At 35.3% G+C, this 24,743-nt stretch overlaps 1 protein-coding gene across 2 annotated transcripts in view; it reads left to right on the top strand.

Moving 5' to 3' along the window:
- The window catches only part of LOC103614940 (contactin-associated protein-like 4), a 215,125-nt gene that overhangs the window by 135,182 nt on the left and 55,200 nt on the right, over positions 1-24,743 (top strand). The window contains exons 5-10 of one of the 2 annotated variants that reach the window (XM_017733351.1): positions 5,576-5,779; positions 5,953-6,137; positions 8,065-8,208; positions 10,624-10,885; positions 16,888-17,037; positions 22,327-22,498. In XM_017733351.1, coding sequence (XP_017588840.1) covers positions 5,576-5,779; positions 5,953-6,137; positions 8,065-8,208; positions 10,624-10,885; positions 16,888-17,037; positions 22,327-22,498 — 1,117 coding nt within the window. The remainder of the gene's footprint in view (positions 1-5,575; positions 5,780-5,952; positions 6,138-8,064; positions 8,209-10,623; positions 10,886-16,887; positions 17,038-22,326; positions 22,499-24,743) is intronic. The other variant, XM_017733352.1, reaches the window with a different exon arrangement.

The raw sequence follows: 24,743 nt of genomic DNA, 5'->3' as shown, positions 1-24,743 counted from the left end.
CATCAACTATCAATATGCGATGCTTATTTTCCAGTCCTTTCTTTATTAGACTGAATGGTGTGGACCTAATCCAATAACTGATTTAATGCAAACTCTTTTTTTTCTTTATAGTCCTAAAAATTGCATGTTAACATGGTATACTTGCTATCTGAAGGTCAAAATATGGAAAACGTTTACAGTTTTAAATCTGTATGTTCTTGATCCTGAGCTAATAAGAGTACAACTAGATAGATCCACAAATAAACAATTTAAGGATACTTCAAAGTTTTTATATATTTAAGGGATAGTTTTAGAATAGTTTTTGTGCCCTTAACAACTGACATAAGCCTTTGGAAGAAGATTGCGTAAGTTTTGTGGTTTTATTGATCTGTTGGACAGTGTAAATATTCCTGATGTCTTCCTGTTACAGTTTTTCATCCCTGGACTTTTAAAAAAAAAATTCTTCTCAGTAAGTTGTTTACTGCTTTTTATTCTTCACATCTTTTTTCCATGATGGAAACAGATTTTATTTTAAGCAACTTCTTTAATTGCTTTTTTTGCTTACTTTGATCTATTGTTCTTTAATTTTTTTTTTTTAATCAACTTCTGTACTTAAGCTATATTTTGTATGGTTCATCTCTTTTGGATGGTCTCCATATATCTGTTTTCTGTTGCCGTGCATTTGTATCTGACTATAAGTGCATATCAGTAAGACATATCTCTGGGCTTTCTGCCTTAAACTTAACTTTGTAAAATTGGCAAAAGGTCGTGAACTAAGGATATTGAAAATCTCAACCTGGATGCAAGAGATTAGGTCACCTCAGAAATCGGGTAAACTTCGCCATCCCAGAAAACAGACATCTCATGCCAGGAGAAGGGCATGAAAGGCTCACACAAAATTCCTCAGTGACAGCTGCCTTGAACATGACTTAAGATTCCAAGAACAATCTGAGAAAATGGCCTGGAAAACTGAGTAACTGAGAAATATGACCAAGATTCAACTTACCCTCAACTCTTTTAAGTACCAGAACAACTAAAGTTTAAAAACGGAGGCTGAACAGACGCATTTATCTTTCCCAGCTAAAAGCTCATCTGAGTCTTCCATTTGAAACCTCATTTCTGTGGTACTTGATGGGAGAATAGTTTTTCTTGTCTTTAAGCTTCACTTTAAAATTCATTGAAAGTCATCAATTTTGCTTCTTCACAGTCCTTTACCTTGTGCATTTGATAATACTTAAATCCTTACTCAGTTTTGTTCTCAAACAATTCCAGACTGAAGAGCTGTCTTTTGAACATGCCTAAAATCCAGATTTTAATTATGTACATTCACTGTCATAATTTTCTCTGTCACAGCTTGCAAGATACATACTATGTCTTTCTTCTGTGTAATGCCTATTGCCCAGCAGTGGAAAACTATGAGTCTAAAGGACAAATAAAGGACAGTGTCCGTGCAACTAAAAAAAAAAAAAAAAAACAACATTTAGTGTATGCAGTTATTAAATTAAAACATTTTTGTGTGGTCATTAGCTACTTTTGAGGAAGATTATATATTTTTTTGTATTTTACTTACTTGGCACAGGATTGATCCTATAGATAGCTTATGGAAGTAAGTCAATTATAGTTGTCTTCTAAGATTAGGATGAATTTAAAATGAATATTTACTTCATCCATTATTTACTATAATGCAGTATGGGAAGAACATGATGGTGTTAAATGGATGTATTTTTTTTTTTAAGCTGGTTAAGATTTTCTCTGAATTAGTGATATTGGGTGTTCTAGAAATGCTTATTTTTCCTATATATAAATGCTATCATTCCAAATGAATTGCAGGCTTCTTATCATCTCTGTATTTATTTTGAACATCTGCTGATTACCAAGTGCTTTTACTAGTTAAATTCAGTGGTTGCCAATGAAGACAAACCAGGTGATTATAGGTTTACAGTTCTAGAAAATATTTTAAAAAGTAAATATTTAATTCTTTCTCTCCAGTCTTTTTCTCTATTTATCAGGCACAATGAGGACATGTAGTTACTGTTACAGTAATTATGCCTGGATCTTTTTGAATGACTGTTTCAAAGTGGGATCAGAAAATAAAGAAAAGCATAAATGCCAATAATATCTACTTTAGCTTTGATTTTTTTAGCTTTTTTAGCTTTGATTCACGTTTTACATTTCCCACATCCTTTCCTTCAGGGAGATCTCACTGGGTACTGTATTTTAAGAGTAAACAACTCTCTTTTCATTTACCACCAAGTATGTGAGCTGTGTTCTGTATTCAAGTGCAAATGCACTAATTTCATTCTTCAGTCTTACCTGTTAGAAATTACACAACTAAAACTAAACTTGCAAGAGTACAGGAAGTAGATCTCCCTACTCTGTAAAGTGATGTGAAAAAATGCATGTCTGCTATGTCCTAAAGAAGTCATTACTATCTTAGTGAAGTCATACTTACAGGGCAGATTTTAACACTACTTAAAATTTGGTGCTCTGCTGTCTTCCAGCCAAATGCCTGCTCTGAATAACTTTGCCTAGTATTCTCAAAAATAGTATTTCCCCTTTAGTTACAGTCTCAGTGAGGCTTGGTAATACGCATGATAGATTCCTGTAGGATGTAGCAGATTATTATGGGTTTTGTTTTATTTTTGTTGGTTTTTTTCCACACAACCCCTTTTTTCCTGTAAACTTTTTAGGTCAAGGACTGTCACATTTTAGATGTTTGTAAAGCAGTCATTGAGATGAGTCCTTCCTTTTTGCCTCAGCATTTATGGAGTACAAAGGCCAAATAAGGGTAGTCAATTATGAACTTACATGAAACATTAAAAGAGTTCCCCTGCAGTTTTTTTCCTGTTGAGTTCTTCTCCTTCCTCACTCTGCTGTCGTCACAATGTTCCTTAGTTTATCTGCTCGTGTTCTACAGTCAGGAGAGGCAAGGCAAAGCAAGGAAAGGCAAGGCAAGGCAGAAGGAGAAAAAGAAAGAGAGAAAGAAAGATGTTTTGTACCTCCAGATGTTCAACCTGCCTTCGTGTGGACTGTTAAAGTATCTGCTTGTGCTATGACTACACCACAAATACTCTGTGCTGAACCTCAGCCCAAAATCTGTCTTAAGCCTCTGCCTGACTTTTCTTCCAATATATTTAGTGTGTAAGAAAGAGAACAATGAATCTCTACCGACATTTCCGGTGTCTCATTCCTGAAATGTCAGATTGTGACAATTAAGCCATGTAAAACAGTTCAGGTTAAGCTATACTGTGACACTAAAAACACCCAGCGATATTAGACATGTGTTTCACTTACAACTTCCCCTCTTCATTACAACAGTCTCTTTCTCATTTCATCCCCTGAAAACCAGTAGTCTAAAAATAGAAAATGAAGAAACAACAAAAAGGTGGGGATTTTTTTTGACATGGCAGGCAGAAAGATAGGTTTAAATTTAAAAATGACAAATGTGGAAGAAGGATAACTGGAAACTAAATGCATACTGCACATTAAAAATTGTTAGCTGTGTCTGCCTAACAATAACCACTGCAGATACTGCTCAAACCCTTTTGGCCTGTTTGCGAACACTGCTAATTGTATTTCCTCCCTGGCTGCAATGCTTAAAGTCAATATCACAGTTACATCAGTCAAAGAAAGGACTTCATATCCTCGTCATAGCTGAAATAATGGCCAAACAGTCTGCATTGTTTTTTTTCTTTATAGAACATTAGCATTGATTTCAATGGATATAAAGATGAAAAAATCAAGTATTTTTTCAAAGAAAGATATTTCAACTAAAACTTTTGCCGAGGGTCACTAGGATTATTGGTCCTGTGGTATGTGAAGCTTCCAGAATTTCCAGTTTCTCAGGGACATTTCATGATTTCCAAAAATATTTTTATAGTGTACTAAGGATCTAGATTACATTAATTTAAGGAAGACATATTGCAAATTCTGAAAACGAAAGATGAGTGCTCATAAAACAAGTCCACCTGTTTTATTTTCCTTATTTACAACAGTAGGGTAGAGAAAAACCATGTAGAGGCATTTTGAAGTCCAGCAGCTACTAGAAGTTGCAAGTAGTTGGTAAGTATGAGAGGAAAACCTTATGGCACCCTGGGTATTTGCCCACATTTTATTTATCCTTATAACCCTGTAGGACACTCAAGCTCTCTCTCTCACAACTCTTTAAATGTATTTCTAGGGGTAATGCATAGATGGTGAAGGCAAGACTTGTGAGAAATGTTACAAGAATTTTGATTGCCATCTGCAGCCCTTCCACAGTCTTCATTAGTTCATGGGGTGAGGGTGGGGGAAAGTTTAATTTTGTTTCTTTTCCAAATTTACACAGAGGAGATTTTGTTTCTTAGGAGCTACTGCTGCAGAATAGTGTAAGGGATTTTGGAGAGCCATGTTAATGTTGTTTATGCTCTTGTCCCAACAACTAATAGGAAGAGTATGTTCCCAATCCTACTGTTACCAGTGCCTACTAAGAATGTCTCTAGGTAGCTGGTTTGATAGATGCATGTAAATGTACAAGTGGTCTTATTGAAGTCTTTATTGAAACTATTCTACATCACATTCATTACTTTAATTCTATGTTAATTGATGCTTTTTCTGTCCACATTCATTCAATGACAAAATTAAGTAAAATAATTAATCTAGGATTCATAGTTAGGTAGAATGTCATATTTATTCATTGTACGTTTGGTAAATGAATTCTTCATTATCAAGATATAAAGAACATCAAGAAACTGCATTTAAAAACATAGCTGCATTCACTTGACAAGAGCTTTTTGCAAATGGAATATAAATTACTTTAAGTACAAGAGTTAATTTGAATTCATTTCATTTCCATGCTGTCAATATGGAGAAATATTTTTAGTGAAGTTATATAAAGTTAGTAAATAGATAATGGGTTTCCCTTGACTTGCAAGAAGTCAACCAGTCAGTTGAAAAATAACTTCATATTTTATTGAGTGTCCTTTACATCTTCATTCACTTCAAAAATGTATTTTTCAAGGGTAATTACTTTTTTTTCTTCTTTACATATGAACTTTGAATACTCTATGAGCTTTTTATAGTGTTATCAGTTTCATTTGTGTGTGTCTTGTTCAATCTGTACTGATTTTGACAGATATTCTCTTCTACTATTGGGATAAAATCAGTTAGCCCTGTTCCCTTCCCTTCCTTTCCCTTTCCTTCTCTTCCCTCCCATCGACAGCAACCTTGGCTTTTTTTTTTTTTTTTGTCTTGATTTTGTTAATTGAATGAATTTCAGGTAAATTATTAGAGATTTTCAGCCTAAGAATACAAGAACAGAAATGGTCAAAGTACTTTATAGCTCCTAGGAAAGGAAGACCTACCTTTCAGCATATGAGAACAGTATTAGATTTGAATAGAGGCCTGATCTCTTCTCATGTGGTTTTTATTATCTAGTTATACCATCATCATTAGAACATGGCAGTCTTAATGTATGGAGAAGAAATAAAGTATGACTTACTGTGCACAAGTGGATCTACAGATGTTAGTGATGGGACTTCATATCATATTGAAGTAACATGCAACTGTTTCTTTTAGACATAGCATTGTGCATTATCTTTCATTTCTTTACTTCTAGGGTCTGAGGTGGTTGGCTTTGATGGGAAAAGTTGTCTAATTTACACATTAAATAAAAAACTCATTAATGCACTGAAAGATGTGATTTCTCTGAAGTTTAAAACAATGCAAAGTGATGGAATTCTCCTCCACAGAGAAGGAAAAAATGGAGACCACATCACCCTGGAATTAACTAAAGGGAAGCTGTCCCTACTCATTAATTTAGGTAACAGCTACAGTCTCATGAAGTCTAATATAGCTATTAGGCATTATTTGACTAAAACTTCTCTTAAACTGTTAAGTGTATTTAAATGTATAAAGTATGATAAACTAGCAGTATGTTTTTGAATAATTATATTTTTAAATGAAATTAATAGTTTTTATTTTTTTTCTTTCAAGGTGATACTAAAACTCATCCTTCTAATGCCCAAATTAATATTACGCTGGGCAGCCTTTTGGATGATCAACACTGGCATTCTGTTCTCATTGAGCATTTTAACAATCAAGTAAACTTTACAGTGGATAAACACACTCATCATTTTCATGCAAAAGGAGAATTCAGTTATTTGGACCTTGATTATGAGGTGTGAAAATTACCTTTCTTTTATTACATTTATTACCTTTGTTATGCAAATGCACTGAAACAGGCAAAGGAAACAGATCTTAAGGAAGTTCATCGTCCTTAAGACCTTGGGGATTTTTTGTCTGTTAAGGGAATGAATCAAAGAAAAAGAGATGTTCTTGGAGTACTAATCTTCCACTAGACTCTCAACTCAGTATTTTCAAAAGACCATCTTTTTCATCTCAGAATTCATTATTTTAATACCTTTGTTTCAGTAGAGCTGCAAATGTGATAAACAATATTGTAAACATAATGAATGAGAGCCAACTCAAGGCTATTATTTAATGAATATTAATGTTATCAATATAAAACTAGATAAAATTTCAATAAATCAGCATAAAACCATTTTAGAAGTGTTTATATCATGACTTAAATCCCTGTTAGATCTGAAAATTATACTGTGAAAAAATCTTGCTTGCACAAGTGCTGGAGTCATGAAAAGTAGTAGATGTAATATGCTGTGAAATTTTCCTGCCTGTGGTTAAAAATACCACAATTTCACAGTTGTAATGTGATGACTGGCTGCTTTATGTTTGCCCTATACTGTTTGTTGGATAAGACAATGAGTGATAGATCAGAATGTCTGGAACCTGGAGACTTTATTGTACTCGTTCCAATTTTTAAGCATTTTAGAGTGAGTTTTCATGCTGTTCTGTGTCTGCATTACTCAATTTCAAAAATATATGCTCGAAATTTCTGAATGTAAATTATAATATCAAAGTTAGGTGGATCATACCAATTAAAAAAAAGAGAGAGAGAAAATAACTGTTTGACAAATAGATGTCTTTTACTAAATCAATCAATATTGCAAATTAAATTTTCCTCTCTGCCACATACTATAGTTTGAAGTACATGTTGCCAGAACAAGTAAAAAGAAAGCATAAAAACTTTCAAAAAAACCCAAAATACTGTATTTAGAATTGCATTTTTGACTATAAAATTCTCTTAATTTAATAATTAATAACTCAATGAAATATGGTGCATTTTACTTTGGTTGCTTTTCTTTGGTAAGCTATTTTAAACCTTAAGGAAAAGTTAAAAATTAAAAGGTTAATAGTTTAGACTGACCTTTTATACAATGTTGTTCAGAATAGCTTTGAAATATGTGAGCTCAGAAGTTCACTTGTACTGCCATCCTATTTCTGATGGTGTCCAAGAGTTAAAACGTAGACTAGAGCAGAAATAAGGTCACCCTTGTGGCAGTGCTTTTCTAAAATAATTTACTGCTTTCTAACAGCTTTTGCCTTAGGGCAGGGACTTACTTAGACAGAATGATATTCTTGAATTTAGTAGCTCTCAATGGATTTTTATTTTTATTAAATCTTCCAATCTCTTTCTGAAACTAAGTAATTTTACAGCACCATACAAAGGAACTGCACAGCCTAAGCATTTTGAAAGGGAAAAGGCACCTCCTTTAGTTTGTTTCGAATGTGTCCTAGAATAATGTAATTTGATGCACTCTTGTTCTTTATTATGGTAGTTATCGTGTGCACAGAGTGGAGAACTTAGGCTCAAGTTTCTAAAGAAATTGTGGCTAATTTTATTTTCCCTTTTCACACTGTTTTGCGTAGTCTGCATGTACTTGGCCTTGTCCTTCTTCTCCTTGGTTTGGCAGCTGTAATGGACCCTGAAAACTGATTCAAGACACTTCTAAGAGACATCAGAAGAAGAAAAAAAAGCCAAAATGTCAGAATAATTTACTACATAAATTTGACTTGATATAGCTTAATTTTTTTTAGCCTGTTCTTTTAATACGTAGATGTGATACAGTGAAATACAGTAGCAGATTCAATATAGGCCAGTGTTTGACTTCTGCTCTTACAGTATTCTCAACTTCTTTCCTTAGAAAATTACTTAATAGTATTATTGGTTTCTCTTCTCTTTCTAAGCTCAGCTTTGGAGGGATCCCAGTGCCTGGAAAATCAGGGACATTTTCACACAGGAACTTTCATGGGTGTTTTGAAAATATTTATTATAATGGAGTGAACATTATTGACCTGGCCAGAAGGCATAAGTCTCAGATCTACATTGTGGTAAGAGATTTCTAGTTAAGAAAGAAGAAATAAGTAAAATAGAGAAAAAGAAAAAGACCATAACCACTTTCAAATCCAACATGTTAGCACACAGTTTAGTAAAATCTATGTTAGGTAATGAAAGAAAAATAAAGTAATTACCAAGTTGGGCTGTTTTTCATTTTACACTGTATAGAGTCATCCTAATAGAAAAGGCAGATGTGTTTTATTCATGAGGTGTTTAGCTGATATTTAGATATATCTGATATCACAGTGTTGTGTGGTATCTAACTGCATGACAAAAGTCTGTGAGTAACCAGATGCATCAGAAACCATTGAATCTGTGGCTTTTTACCAGAGTAATAAGAGTATGTGCCTGGCTGATAAGAACACCAGCAGTACATTTTTAAAGGTCTTGGTTGCTGAGGACACTGATCCGCTTTGCTTTGTCCAGAGCATTATAATTTGGATAGATAAGTTATGGTTTTCAATTTCTACTGACCTTTGTCTGAAGACCTGTAGTTTAGGTTGATGGGTTTAATGAATTTATTGTGACATGGCCAAGAGTCATATTATCCAAATTCCTACCTTTTAGAGAAACAGTTCCAACAACCAAACAAATGTCTTCTGTGTTACAAATGGCTTTCTAGAAATTTTACTAAGTCCTTTGTTGTTGGTCTTGGATTTTTTTTCCCCAGTACAACAAAGGTCATCTCTATTTGAAACATGTACTTATTTAATAGCAGGAAATGCAGAGATACCATAGGAATCAGCTCAGAATACTTAAAAATATATTAAATGCTTTCATGATCCAAGTATTTTAACGTGGATTTCTGTTCAGAATATGAAGAATCAAATTTGGTTCTCTGTCATAGAAAAAATGGATGAGAGGCATCTCTTCTCATGTGAAACTCGCCTGAAATATTCCAAAATTAACTAAACTGGTACCTCTGCATAGTATTCTGTCCATGATGCTTATGAATATTGTGGAGTGGACAATTACAGTAGGGTCTGGGTGGACTAGTGGAAGGGGAACTATGAAATTATTTGTAATAGGAAATTTCATTATTTTCAGGTCAAATGTTTTAAATTGTTGTGCTACTTTCAAAACAATATAGGAGATGATTCATAATGTAAATATTATGGAAAGTATCTCTGTGACCATAGAATCCCTGTTAAATTTGCACTTTACTGGGGGAATCTGCAAATGGCCAGCTTTTAGCATTTAACAAGGTTTATTAATCTGATGAGTGCCTTTTTGCTGTGTGTCAGGTTTAGCTGACTATTCACTTCTGTACAGCTGAGTTCATAAGACAATGCTTTTACTTATTTATATATTTTCTTTGAAGAAAATTAAAACCCATAAACTTTAATACCTTGCCACACCAGAGACTAGCGAGTATTTTTCTTAAACTGATTTTGAAACTTTTTACTGAGGTCAAAGTTTTATGTATATTTAAAAGTTTAAAACCTCTTTGTGTTGAACAGAAATTAAGTGTACTTTAAATTCCAAAGACTTTAATCTTTAGTAATCCTTTGTTCAGAACAAATTATTTATAGTTCAAATGGTGTCAGCAAGCCATTAGATCAGAGTGCACAGCGTATTACTATCAAGCACCATAAAGTATTAACTAACTCTGACACCAGATGCAAAAAATGCATTATTCCCATTCCAGATTTTTTATCTGCATCTACTCAGTACAAGTACAGATGCAGGTTACTCTCAGAGTTTCTCAATGAATTCAACCACAAGTTTACCTAAGAAACAGTTATTTCAGAAAAAGGTAAGCACAAAATAAATGCTAGATGCATAAATCCAACTCATCCTCTAGTCCATATGGGCCTGCTCAAAACCACATTCCCTCTTGATTTAAGAAGTATGTGTTTTGCATTTGTAATTAGCAAGAGTTTATATGTGGAAATTTTCTGTTTGTGAAAACAAATATTGGAGTTGGTGCACATCTCCAACTGCATTAATTTGGAAATAGTTTTTTTCTTAAAGTTAACATTGTCTTACACAATCAGTGCCAAGCTCAACACTTCTCTGTATCCAAGCATTTAGACCCACGTAAGTGTTTACATGCATTCAGTGGCATTTTATTTGACATTCAAGGATTTGTCAAGTCCCTAATGCTTACTGAGGCAGAGCCAAACTAGGAACAAAGTTGGTCTTTCCAGCTCCTGAGGTAACATTAAATCAGCCTCATAATTTAGGAACTTACCTCATTCCCTCAAAGGTCCTTGCCACTCTTTGCTCAGGCAGATGAATCTATTCTGGTCAGAAAACTATGTTAACATTTCTCAAACTGATGATGTTCATGGTTGATTTTTAGAGTAATACATTCAAGTGCTATGCACCATGTTTTGAAACTGCAGTTTCCATGGAGAAATTCTCATGACTCTTCCTAATAACAGAATTGTTTCATTTCTTTCTAGGGCAATGTGTCTTTCTCATGTTTAGAGCCACAGGTGGTTCCAGTAACATTTCTGAGCTCCAGCAGTTACCTGGCACTGCCAGGCACATCAGGGCAAGATGAAGTATTTGTCGGTTTTCAGTTTCGCACTTGGAACAAGGAAGGACTTCTGTTATCCAGTAAACGGCACCATTCTTCAGGTGGTTTCCTCTTATATCTGAGTGATGGGAGAGTCAAAATCAATCTTCATAAAACAGGAAGAATACTGAGTGACATCACTGCAGGTAACAGAAATGAAGAAAAAAAATTCCAAGACTCCTCTGCATAAAAAAAAAATTTAAAGTTATTTCACTTAGTACCTGCTTTCTTGACTTACTTTTATGAGTGGTATGTGTGCAACCATGCTTTACTTGTGGGAATTTTACACCCAGTTATTTCTAAATTCTTTCTTTTCTCACAAACATACCTATTCTTTTTTCCCCATGAGTGAGTAGAAATTACTTGCAGTAATATAGACTGAAAAATTGAGTCCTTAATTTAACATGCATACAGTAGGTACAGCTCATGTGTATAATCTGGGAAATCTAAGCAGCTTTTTCAGTTGTGAAGTGTAAGAAATTTAGTTTCTTACTCTGTCAAGCGAAGTCATTAAGATATTTTTCACCATTTGTCAGTGCTTTCAACAGGTATCAAATAACTGTTTTATAAAGTTATATATCCTTATAAATATCATGTCTGTTATTTTTTAGAGTTCTCAGTTGCAGAGATGTCCATTAAATTGAAACAGTGGATGCCAATTCCAGATTGTGTTTCAGAAAACCAGGGCAAGTTTGAGTCTACGATAAAAATAAAAAGGAGCTTGAGGAAAATGAATACCTGAGAGCTAAAGGGTTTTGATTTGTCGTTAAACACTGAATTGAGACTAGATCATTTACTTTTGGTAGTGCACTGCTAGGCATCCCACAGGGTGAAAGTTAGATTTTCAGAAAGCTAGTACCATCTAGTTTTCTGATGAGTAATTTCACCCTTGGCAAACAAGTATGTCAAGACAAGAGAATGAAGCAACTATAGTGATGTTTAGTCATGCTACAGAGTATTCAGATGGGATTCTAAGAAGCAGATTCCAGCTTTAACTTTTTCTCTCCTCCCTGGCAGGAATGGGACTAAGTCTTTCACAAAGAGTCTCCTCAGTTTTTCTGAGTACTGTTAGCACTTGATGTGAGAACAAGAAGACTGTTGGCCCAGTCAGGAATCTCCATCTTTCAGGAAATATGAGAGCAGGACAGAAACAACATCATCTCCACCTTCTAAGTCTTACTCATAAAATGCTGAGATTCAGTAGCTTCATCATGCAATAATATCATCACCTTCACCTAGCAGCACTTCATCAGTATTGTACTATTTTCTGACATTCCATGTATCACAGCTGCCCTAGAGCTTCTCATCATTTATGCAAACAAATTGAATTTTGCCCTTTACTTGTAGATGGATTATATGATGTGATATGATATGATGAGTTCTAAGACAGGAAAAACTGCACAATAGAGACTAGTGGATAAATGGGATTACAAGGAATATATGAAGATGAGGAAATGAGGCAGGGTTGGAGTGGTTTCTGTATGGACAAAGATAACCAGAGTCCACTAGCTGGAGGAATATATTGTAGAAGCAGTGGTAAATTTGGATGCAGAAAACACATTTATGATGTCCAGAATATCACGTGATCTTTGATTTATTTTGACCCATACACAAGCATGTATTTTCCATGTCATATTCACAAAGCAGAATATTATCAGTGTGAAAGAAGCAAAGTTCCAATTATATAATGCAAAAGAAGTGAGAAACCCCCAAACAAGTTATAAGCAGTATGAAGACAAAATAAGAATCAATTGATCTAAATTTTTCACTAAATTTATTAGGCAGTTTAAGGCAGACCACAAAACCCAAACGATCTGAAACTTATGTTTCAGATTTTAGTATTTTTATTTCTTTTCATTTAATTAAACTAATTACTTTTGGGGCGTTGCTTCAGTCAAAAAAAAAAAGGAGAGGAGAGGAGAGGAGAGGAGAGGAGAGGAGAGGAAAAGAAACTGCAAAGTTCATTATGTTTCTACAGGTGTATAATGATTACAAGTAAAATTTTAAACCGTTGCTTATTTTAACTCAGGAAATGACTATAAGCCTCTAATGATCATAGATAATGTTGAAAGTTACATAAATACTTTGATCCTGTTCCTGTGGGTGATAATAGAAACGGCCTTGGTATTTTTTATAATCTAAAATAACTGATGCACAAAGAGTACCACTTTAATGACAAGAAATTTCCCTAGGCTTGTCATTTGAAAATGTCAATTTCTTAGTAAGAACGTCATTGCTATGTAGTTAGCAGTGATGAATTTGGCTTTTTAGGAGCTATTTCAATTGCTGTTCAATTAGATGATGTATGTTAAAGAAACTGTTGTCATGCACTGTCATTTTAACAGACCAGCTGACCGTGGTGGCACTTTAACAGCTGTAGGTAGACTTGCACATGGAGCAATTTATTCAGTTTCAAAGCTGCAACACAATACATAAAATATTAGTGTAAACATCCTAAAATAAATCTTGCCTTTCTATGCTGAAACAGAATTTAATGCTCCCATGCTAGGTTAAGCTTTCTGTTCATAAAGTCTAACAGGAGGAATTGTGTTTGTCTTTGTGAAGGCAAAAGCTACAGCAAAATCATCTTATTCTCTTCGGAGAAAGAATTTATCTAACAAAACCATATGGGAAACTTTTCCTTAAGTTTTTGAAGGGTTTGTTGTAGCAATCATTGAAGCAATTCAAGTCTGCATTTGGAGATTGAGTAATTAAATTATGGATGGTTGGACAGGTTTGCTCCCTTACAGGCAGGGACTTATGACCTGACTTTCTCTCACACACACACACACACACACACACACACACGTAGTATTTGATAATTAAATCGGAGCATATTTCTTTGTGCACAACTCTTTAATTAATTATCCTGTGTTTTTTAAGAATTTCTTCAACCATATAAAACCGAGGAGAATGGCATGTTAATTCATAAGTAATTAAGTTATAGTAAGTTCTTTGTTTTGCAGAATAGTTGCTTAATAGCTTTCATTTGTAGCCTCTTTTCCAAGTCATACATCAAATAATCACAAAGTAACATAGATTTTAAAAAAAGAGAAATCAACACAAAGTTAATTTGTTTTGAATGATGAGACCAAATTAAATTACAGTATGTGTAAATGTTAGATCTTATTACTCAGTTTCTTCTATGACCCTCTATTTCTACACAGCTTTTAATTTCCATGCAGCTTTTAGTTAAGTGATGTTAATAATCATGGGATTTGATTGTTATACTTCAGAGTAATCTATGAATTACTTCCTCTAAACTTTTTTTTTGTTTCTCACTGATCTCTTAATAATTTATATACACGGTATTTTTATATATGTGTTCCTGAGGTCGGGTGTCATTTTTCTGCAAGACATCCCATAGGCCCTATTTTAATACTTAGATTTAAAGTGATGGAACTAATGAGAATAAATGGACATCTTGTTTAATAGCTACCTTATTATGTACTAAAAAAATTAATTGCTTTGTTTTTTCCTACTTGTTTGTAGTTAAGCATTTTTCTAACTTGTAGTAGAGCAGCAGACAATATAATTTTTAGATGGAATGTGTTAGTAGTCCACTGGCCTCTTCCACTGAGATGTTGTACCACTCAGTGGCTCCACACAAGCAAATGTGAATTTAGTCAAGGTTCTCAATTCAAGGGCTAAAATAAACTGTTTTCTTCAGAATGTCTTGTGCTCCCACAATGGCATTCCCCAGTTCCCAGACTTAATAAAAGGGACTTCTAGGAAGCCTTAACTTGAGCTACGTGAATATTGTTGAATATCTCTAATCATGCCAACCTCTAAGAAGGGGAGATAGAATATCCATTGCAAAATCATATAGTAGGTCAGTAAGATAAACTACATTCACCAAACCAAAAAGTGTAAAATTCATATTATTAATTTTCCAGTAACCAAAACTTTTGATAGTCTGAAATACTATTCTTTATGTTAGGACAGTCTCTTACCTACCTTCACAGTCAAATATTGCGGTTTTGAATATGGTTTACCCACCAGAACAAGGAGCTACTGAAGCAGAATGCACAACTAAAAATTAAAATCAGTTATCCTTGTAACAATTCAAATAAAGTGACAGAGTTAATTGCTAGATTTAATATTTTCAGTAATGACATAGGTAGTGAGATCAAGTGCATCCTCAACAAGCTTGCTGCTGACATCAACCTAAGTAGTACAGTTGATTTGCTTTAGGGAAGGGATGCAACACTTGATATACTTGAAGAATGGACCCATGTGAACCTCATGAAGCTCAACAAAGCCAAATGCAAGTTCCTGCACCTGGGTTTGAGTGCCTCCCAGTATCAGCACAGGCTGGGGTAGGAGGGGATAGAGAGCAGGCCTGCCAAAAAGAACTTGGTGGTGCTGGTAGATGAGACCCCACCTCAAGAACTGTGTCAAGCTCTGGGGTCCCCAAAACAAGAAAAACATGGTCCTTCTAGAGGGAGACTAGAGGAGGGCCATGAAAATAATCAGAGGGCTGGGGCACATCTCTATTAAGACAGGCTGAGAGAATCGATGTTTGTCAGCCTGGAGAATAAAAAGAAAAAGCTTAGGGAGACCTTACTGTAGCCTGTCAATACTTAAGAGAAGGCCTGTAATGGAGATTTTTATTCTTTTTTCCTCCAAGGATCTGTAGTGTCAGAAAAAGAGGTAATAATTTTAAAGTGAAACAGGTTATATTTACATGTTCCACTCCTGGAAAGGTTCAAGGTTATCTTGTATGGGGGTTTTGGCAACCTGATCCAGGAAAAAATTCCCTGCAAAAAGGGACATTGGACTAACTGGTTTTAGAGGTCAGTTGCAGCACAAAATGCTTTATGATTCTATGACTCTTTGATTTCTAAAGGAAAAGATAATGTATTGAAGAGATATGACTGAGGAAAACATCAATCACTTGAAGTACCTGTGAGAGGCTGAGGATAAAGCAAAATGTTTAAGATTTCTTGTTATGTGTCCCTAATAAATATACTGATCGGAGTAAGGAAAAAATGAGAGAAAAGGTATATAGGACTAATATTATCTTAAACATATTGGAGATACTATCTAGGTTATAGTTCATCTGAGTTTGCAATGTTTTTCTAGGGTTTATCTCTTCATTGTATGACAATCTTGTATTTAGATTATGGTAGTCAACAATCTATGAATCCTAGTTACGCTGTAATTTAGCTATTTGAACCTTCTCATCCTTCTCTTTTTATTTCTTTTCTTTCTGTTTGAATGAGTCTCTTAACTCATGTACTGTTACTGTAGCATATACAACATGTTCTAGAGAGAAGTACATAAATACATGACATTTCAAGAGGGAAATCACAGATCACAAATCATAGGCACTCTGCAGTCAAGAAAAGGCTTTGGCTAATTTAAAGGTTGTATTCACTGAATCAGTATCTCTGTTCTGAAGAACACTCAAGAACATGATTGACTTTAAGCACTTTTTAAAGATAATAAAGTGGTTACATGCTACCCTGTGCAGAATTTTTTTATGTATACATAAGTGCTTTCCAGAATCAGGACTATAGGTTCATTGTTTTGTGGCACCTTACGCCTACACAGCCAGAGGTAATGTAAATTTGTGGTGGTGGCTAAACTCTTAGAATATTTTCCCATACACATCCAATAAAAGAATCAGCTGAAAGAAAAAAATTTTTGTGAGATTGACATGATGATTACTGAAGCTTTTAGCATCTACAGTATTTTGCTGTTTTGCCATGTTGTACTGTAATGACTACTTTTTATTCTAAAATATGAAGAAATCCTTTGGTACAGTGTAGTAAAAATATGTATTATGTGTAAAATAGTGTATCAACCATCACAATGATGTCTTAATGATAACCTCCACAGATTGGGAGGATACTCTTCGCAGTCATGTTAAATGATGTATTACAGATAATTAGGCTACAACAATAGTACTACAACACTAATACTTATTCACTGAAGTACCTTTTTATTTATCAGATGTGAAGCAAGTTCTGTCTTCACAAAAGATGCTTGTACTTATTAAGTTCTTTTTCATTTCACTATCACTTGGAGATTTTGTGTGGGCTATGATCTGTTAGTCCCTTCTCCTTTCTACTCTAAAACATTTAGATTGTATAACAATTGGAGGAAGTTTATACTAAATTTTGGTGGTTTATTTTTCTTTCAGGTGCTGGATTAAATAATGGCCAGTGGCATTCTGTATCTCTCTCTGTCAAAAGGAATCGTATCAGTGTAAGAGTGGACAATGATGGGACCTCGTCTGCTCATGTCTCCATACCTCTGCAGATTTATTCAGGAGATGTTTTCTACTTTGGAGGTGAAATATGTTGTTTGTTTATGTTGGCAATATACAACAGTTACACACCAATTTTTTCTGACATATCTAATCAAATGAATTGTTTGGCTTGCTTCAAGTCATCTTTGCATGGCTTGGTTCAGGCGCTGTTATGATGCTTTTCGTTTCAGTTTCTTTCGAATTTTACCATGTTGGGTAGAATAAATCACCACCCTAAATCTTTGGTCACATTTTAGATCATCATAACTTGTGTCGTGCTCTAATAATTGAATATAGTCTGGCTGGAAATCAAACAGACATGCAAAGGTTTATATTGGTGCAGACTTACTCTTTTGCTAAATTAATACTTTGGAGAATCTTCCGCTGGAATGACTTCAAGTTTTCACCTTACGTGTATGCTTACCAGTGTAAATACCCTCTTTGTATGATACACAGATTTTTTCTTTTACCACAGTGATACAACTTTTCAATGTTTGACAAATATAATTTGTACCTAAAACCTACATTTATGTATCTTCATTTCTCTAAGAATATCAACAGTCATCTGTCATCAAGAGATTATGTCATTAATAACATGTATTTTTACTGACAGAGTAGAACAAGTTGATCTGTTATTCATATAATACCACTGGGAAGGGACTGCATAATAGCAATGATAAAAATCATCTGAGCGCATTATTAGCCTAATGGTTCCTCTCTTTTAAACATTAATGGTTGAACTATTTATTAATAATTCTCAAATTTCTGAGAAAACTGATAAGGTTGTGTAAAAAGCACTAAATGAGTATGGGTCAAGTCATTATCCACAGATCACTTCCCTTGAAACAATAGGTTTTAAATAAATTTTATGCTCACAAGCATGCTCTTAAGTACAGTAACTGCTACATGAGTGGTTACATGAATTTTCACATCTGGTATCTACTCTTTTCTACTAAAAATACCCCTTGACTTGGCTAATAATTAGCAAAATCAGACAAAGATGCAAGGATCTTGAATAATCCTTTCTTTGTTGCTTCAGATTCCCAGACCTCTGATTAGGTGATTTTCATCATTGCAGATTTGATGACATAGATGAACAGTTCAGAAGGGATGTGGGCAGTTAAAAGGTGCAGCATATTCGATTAAAGTGTACAAGGACATTTCTATTTGTCTTTTGCAATGTGGAGGGGACAAAATAATTCCAGGCACACTGAAAGTACCAACTGCATATCCATCCCTCAGATTCTCTGATCTCAGCCTTATAGCTGAAATCTGCAGCTCATGCATGTCATGCAAAGTTAAGGAATGCTAGAAGTGGGTTTCTGAGTTTAGAAAATTCTTTATTAAATTTTTGTGTTATATACCAGTGTCAAAATGCAGACAATGCATTTTTACTTTCTTTCCAAGTTTATATGAATATTTACTGTGTTTGTGCTGGTTGTTAAAATATGAGTATCAGCCTTTCAGGGGAGATGTCCTGGGGACTTGGTGATTGGTTTACTTGTTTTAATGAATACAAATTATGTAGAAAATGTGTATGCTTAACTAGAAAAATGTGTAATAAACGTGAAAATATTTTAGTGTTATGTCAGCACAATTTCTAGTCATGCCATCATCAAGGATCTATAACCTCTCTCAGTTCTTGTAATAATAACTCACTGCAACTCTAAGGGAAAATGAGATTATTTAATATTGCAATAAGCACATAATGTAAATTTAATGATTAAACGATTTCTTCTTATCTTTAGTAACCAGTCTACAATTATAAGGAAACACAATTTAATTAATGTTAATGGTATTGTCTTTTCTCTAACAGAAGACAATTTTTTAAAAAGAGACACCAAGGAAAATATCTGAGACAAAATTTTGTAAAATGGCTAAGTCTAAAAATTGTTAACTTTTCCTGCTTTCTCTGGCCTTTATTTATTTGTTTGTTTATCTATTATTTATTTACTTCCAGTGGAGTTCAAATAAATAAATAGATATCTTATTCTCAAATGAGCATCATATTTTTCACCAGAAATGACAGAACTTGTGTTACTGTTCAATTGTAGAATGCTGTAAAGCATGTGGTAAGACCTATAATTGATTTGTCTGTGTGTGTTGCTGAAAACTTACTGTGCTCCTGTTTGGACTTTTTCAAGTCCACACGTTGTTCTTCAAGAAACATGCCAAGTAGGTAATAAACACTTGCCTTTAGAAACATGATAACAATTTTGAACAGTTTAGTTCCTAAACAGAGTTATACACACTGAAAGTTTATTAACTTGTTAAATTTCAGTTTTAATTCATTTTCTAATCTATATTTCTCAAAAACATATATATACTATTTATGTTGTTGCACACTCATCTGAATATATTTAGTAATTTCCACTGTCATTTTGCTTTTCCTGTATCATAAGCCTGTCCACTGTCTTTATAGGACTTCAGAAGTACCCATTAGCTCTGTGGAACAGCGAAGTGTCTTAAAACTCACTGTTTCTTCCTAGCATCCTGAAACAAGAAGGTCTTCAAATGCTGTGAACCAGAATGCAGTATTGTTTGTCTAAGATCAAAGGATGACCCTTGTGCATCATTCCAGAAGCAATAATACTCCTTGGAAGAAAGCCAAAATAAAAACCATTTAAGCATTGTAGTGCAGTGCTGAGTTGCCACTGGGAAAAACTACTCAATGGATGTGGTTTAAATCAAATCAGGATTAAAACTGTTTATTTATTTACTACAAATGTTTAATTAATTGGTAATCACTGAACAAGGCATTTCAGGATCAGCAAGACAATAGATAAACCACAATACTAGATTCTTACAGACTGTGAACACTCAGATAGTATGTAGTCTAAGCCTCTGTTCTAAACAAGTCTGATTAGATCAACATGTACGGGGATGTGACCACTCAAGGCTTGAACAGCTGCAAAGATGGAAATACTACAACTTCTTGGGGCAAACTGTTCCCCTATGGACCACTGTCACAGTAAAAACACTTGTTGCTTGTGTCTTACGACTTATGATCCAAATTTGTAGGTTTTTAGTTTTGTCCTTTGCCTCTTGGCCTATCACCATGCACTGCTGGAAGTAGTCTTGCTCCATCTTCTCTGTGCTATCTTATCAGATAGCTTTATCTTCTCTTCTTAAGTCTGAGTAGGCCCATATCTCTCAGCCTCTCCTCATAACTGCATTCAGCTTCCTAACCATCTTGGAGGCTTCCTCTGGCCTCACTCTAGGACACTGATGTCCTGTACTGGGGAGCCCAGAACTACCGCACTCCAGATATGGCCTCACAAGTGCCCTGTAGCAGGAAGGACCACTTCTCAAGATTTGCTGACTGTGCTCTTAATAATACATCCTAGAAAGGCATTGGCCTTCTGTGCTGCAAGAGCACTTTCCCAGCTCATGCTCCACTTGATGGACACTAGGATCTCAGGCCTCTCTCTGGACAGTTATCCTCCAGTTTGGATTATTACGTGGACTTGTTCTATCTCAGATTAAAAATCTTGATCCTGCTTTTAGTGAATTTCACGGCTTTCCTGTCCAAGCCCCTTTAAGTTGTAGCCCTCCTCTCCAACATTTGGAACCTGACCTGGTTGGTATCAGTTGCAGGCTTGCTGAAAGTGTGTGCTGTGTCATCATCCAGGTCATTAATGAAGACATTATAGATACCACTTCTGATCTCTGAAGAATCTTCTGCTCAGTGAGCATCAGCTGGACTTTGCGTCATCGACTGCCTGTTTATCCCACCCATATATCATGAATCTGGTGATAGGGAGACTATAAAAGACTCTTAAGTCTTCTAAAGTCATGGTATGCAATGCTCACTGCTCTCCCTTTATCTATACTGCTCATCATTTCAGCACAGAAAACAAAGGCCTTGGTCAGGCATGATTTAACCTTGAAGCTAAAGTTAGCCAGTTAACTTCTTGTCCTTTGCATGTTTAGAAATGGCTTTAAGAAGTTTCACTCTGTGAATTTGCCAGGGACTGCCATAAGACTTAACGGCCCTCTAGTTTCTTGAAGATGGGTGTAACATCGGCCTTCTCCAATTATAAAGAAGTTCAGCAAAATGCCGAGACCCTTTGAGGATTAAAATGTTAATGACTTCACAATGACAATGGCAATTGTTAAAATGGCATTGACCAGCTCCTGCAGCACCCTCAGGTGCACCTTGGGCTCATTGTTCTTTACTGTGGATACTACATTCTTTTTTCATGCTCTGCTAAGATATGGGAAGTCTAAGGATCAGTTTTACTAGTGAAGAAAAAGACCTTGAAGGAAACAATTCTTTTCTAGACCCGTGTCACTGAGTTTCCTACCCTAAAAGCCTTCCTTTTCCTACTGTTGTACCGACAGAAACCTATTTGTTGCACTTCAGCTTCCTTGGCAAGTTTTAGCTTCTCTTGGTTTCCTAAGTGCATTCCTAGACATGCAGGTAATGTCTTTGTAATCCCCTCTACGTTGTATGTCCCTGCTACCACGTTTTGTATACTTTGTTTTTGTGTTTGTACTCACTCAGGAGCTCCATGTTTATGTTTGCAGGCCTTATGCCACACTTGCTTAACTATTCTGATATTGCTATGGACTTCTCTTATGCTCTGAAGAGCTTTCTTGTTGAAAGCTATCCAGCTGTTTTGCTCTCCAAGGCAATTTCTAACGGTATCCTCAAAACAGATCCTGAACAGAAAAAATTTGGCTCTTCTGAAATCCAGGGTTGTAATTCTGGGCTTTTATTTCTTGCTCTCTTCTCTGTGGCTCGTAAACTCTACAACTTCATGTTTGCTGTAACCAAGACTGTCCTTGATCTTTACATTTTCAACCATTTCTTCCTTGTCCATGAGTAGCAGGTTCAATGGAGCATCTCTCCTAGTTGAGTCATTGATGGTCTGCAACAAGAAGTTTCAGTACTTTACAAAATCTTCTTGACAGCTGATAGAGTAAAATCACTGTACTTAGTAACTTTTTTTCTTGTTTGACTTCAATTGTTCTTAAAACTTGTTCAAATCATGTGACCTTGTATCGTAACCGAACATTCTGGGACTGCGGTCTCCCAGTCAACGTGCTCATATTTTGACTGCATTCATTGCTTTGGAACTTTTGCTTAGGTTATCCTTTACCAAAACTTTTAGTGATGTTTTTGCATATGCTTTAGAAACAGTAAGACTGCAGAGAAGTATTTCTTTGTAGTCATACAGTCATGGCTTATCAGAAGAGCTTCTGGCTGAAGTTGTCCAACCACAAAGTTTAAAACGTGGAGGTTATCGAAGTTCAATCTACTTTTGTAATATAACATTTTTTCAATAAAATATTTATTTTCAGCTCCAGTTTTTATTTGTCTTTCAGGTTGTCCTAGCAGTGGAAACATTTCTGAATGTAATACCTCATTTGGTGGTTTTCAAGGATGCATGCGACTTATTTCCATTGGTAACAAAGCAGTGGATATGATCTCTGTTCAGCAAAATGGTTTTGGCAATTTCAGTGATCTTCAGATAGATTTATGTGGCATTACAGACAGGTAAGAAAATAATGTTTACTCGTTTATTTGTTTATGTCTATTTTTTGTTTCTGATAGTGACTTGATGACAAAGAACAGAACACTTACAAAATGACATGCTGTTTCTTTTGTAAGAATTTAGAAGTCTAGAATAAATGCAGTGTATGTAGCATATAGCAAGTAGACTTCCTTTAACTGCAAATAAAATTAACTTTGCCTAAAATTATTTTATGTTTCTGAAAAATTTTAAATATCTTACATTCTTTTCAAGTAAAGTGGCAGATACAAATCCCCTACTGCGACCTGTAGTCCCATCCACCCTTAAAAATACTGGTTTTTACAAGTTACTGCTGTTTCCTATATTCTAGCTATCCAGAAACACAATACAATAGTATCCATCAAGTGAGTAAGCAGTCTTCTTTCAGACCATGGTCGGAACTAATCTCATAGCTCGCAATTAGCATCTATCTACAAGAATGCCTAGCTGAAGTGTCTCCCTCCCCAAAAAGGAAAGACTGTATACCTTCCCAGAAATAGAAATGCTTGATGGAAAGACATTGCTGGACTTCAGTGTGGTGAAAGCAGAGGGGGTGTTGCAGAACAACACAGGCTGCTGAGAAGAGAGGGAGCAAACACACAGACAGGCAATGGAAGAAGAAGTTTTATTCTGCAGAATCTGAAGAATGCAGTCACAGACAGCTATTCTGTCTTTAATCCAGAAGTGGTTTACTTGGATCCGGTGAAAGGCTGTACTGAGAGGACACAGCAGGCAGAGGGGTATGCTGTGGTTTTAAACGCTTCTCCCTCGCTTTCTGTATTTCTAATCCTCATAAAGTGCCTTTGATTTCAAAAAGTCTGGCTTTTGAATCATAAGACTTTCAAAAATTTATCTTTTTGGAAAAACACTGTAGGCAGAGATCTGCTTCAAGACCATAGCCAATTTCAGGTTGTAACACAAACCTATTTCTGTGACCCACTATCCATTCCTAGAGATAACACAGTGTACAGCTATCCCAGTCCTTATTTTGGAGACAGTCACTACTCCTTGTAGATGACAGATAGAAAAAATACTAGCTCTTTTCCTAATTTTTCATAAAAGTTTAAGGAGAGAAACGTCCAAGAGAAGGATAAAAGTTCTGCCTACAATGTGATCCTTTCAATTGTGTTTGTAATGTGTATTCTCACTAGTATTTCTACACCTATCATTCATTAAAAACATATGCAGTTCCTATATATATATATACATATATATATATATAATTGTTTTAATTTATCCCTTACTGAACTAATACTGACTTTGCAATAGGCACTAAGTGTGATAGATATATGCCAAAATACAGTTTGGCCTCAGTCAAAACTTTACTGTATGATTTACTAGGGACTTATATCTGGGATGCCACATACATTGATGTTTCTCATTGCCTTTCTTTCATACTACTGCCTTTGACTTATTTTCTTGCTTTTCACTCATAACTGTCTCCTTCCTCTCCTCTTTGATGGACCTCATGACACTTCCTTCCAGCTTCTAATCCACTGCATCACTGCTGTTTTTTCAACTCTTCAACTGAACTTACTTCCGTTACACTGCTTGCTTTCTTGATTGTAAAAAGACAAAACCAGGAAGAGAATCAGGTCAAAATAATCTAAAGTGGGAATCTGCATATTCTTAAGTCAAACACATGAAAGGATATCTAAGCAAGATTATGAGTGGAAAATATCACCCAGCTGGCTCACAATATAATCGATACCAATTTCTGTCTGATTTACCATGAATTTTTCAATGTTCACAGTAACTGTGTGTTACAGCAGGGATACTGTAACATGATGTATCAAACAAGGAGTCCCAGGGAAAGGAAATGTATATGGACAGATTCTTGGTAGATGTTTCAGAGAGATGTTTATTTCTCCAGCCGCATGGCCAGAGCTCTGCCGAGGAACTGTTCCAGTCACGGGACCAAGGGTCCTTCTGCCCGCGCAGGGAACACAAACCAACCAATGGGAACGAGGCTGAGCAGGGGCAGGGAAACCCCGTGTCTGTCCGCTCAGGGCCCCTCTCCCAGGACTACATGGCAGGGGGACGAGACCCTGGCATTTCACCCGTTTAACAAAAGAGATGTAAAACTTAACATTGAAAACAACAAGGACAGTTTCAAAACAAAACAAGCCACCCTCCTGAGTCTTTGAATGTCCAAACAGATTCTCTGGAACATATTAAGGCTGACAGAAGGGAGACATGACTCTCTGAGCATGCTTTGTGGGGAAACTG

The sequence above is a fragment of the Corvus brachyrhynchos genome, unplaced genomic scaffold (assembly GCF_000691975.1).
Source record: "Corvus brachyrhynchos isolate BGI_N302 unplaced genomic scaffold, ASM69197v1 scaffold424, whole genome shotgun sequence".
Taxonomy (NCBI): domain Eukaryota; kingdom Metazoa; phylum Chordata; class Aves; order Passeriformes; family Corvidae; genus Corvus; species Corvus brachyrhynchos.
This window is presented reverse-complemented; position numbering and strand designations above follow the sequence as displayed.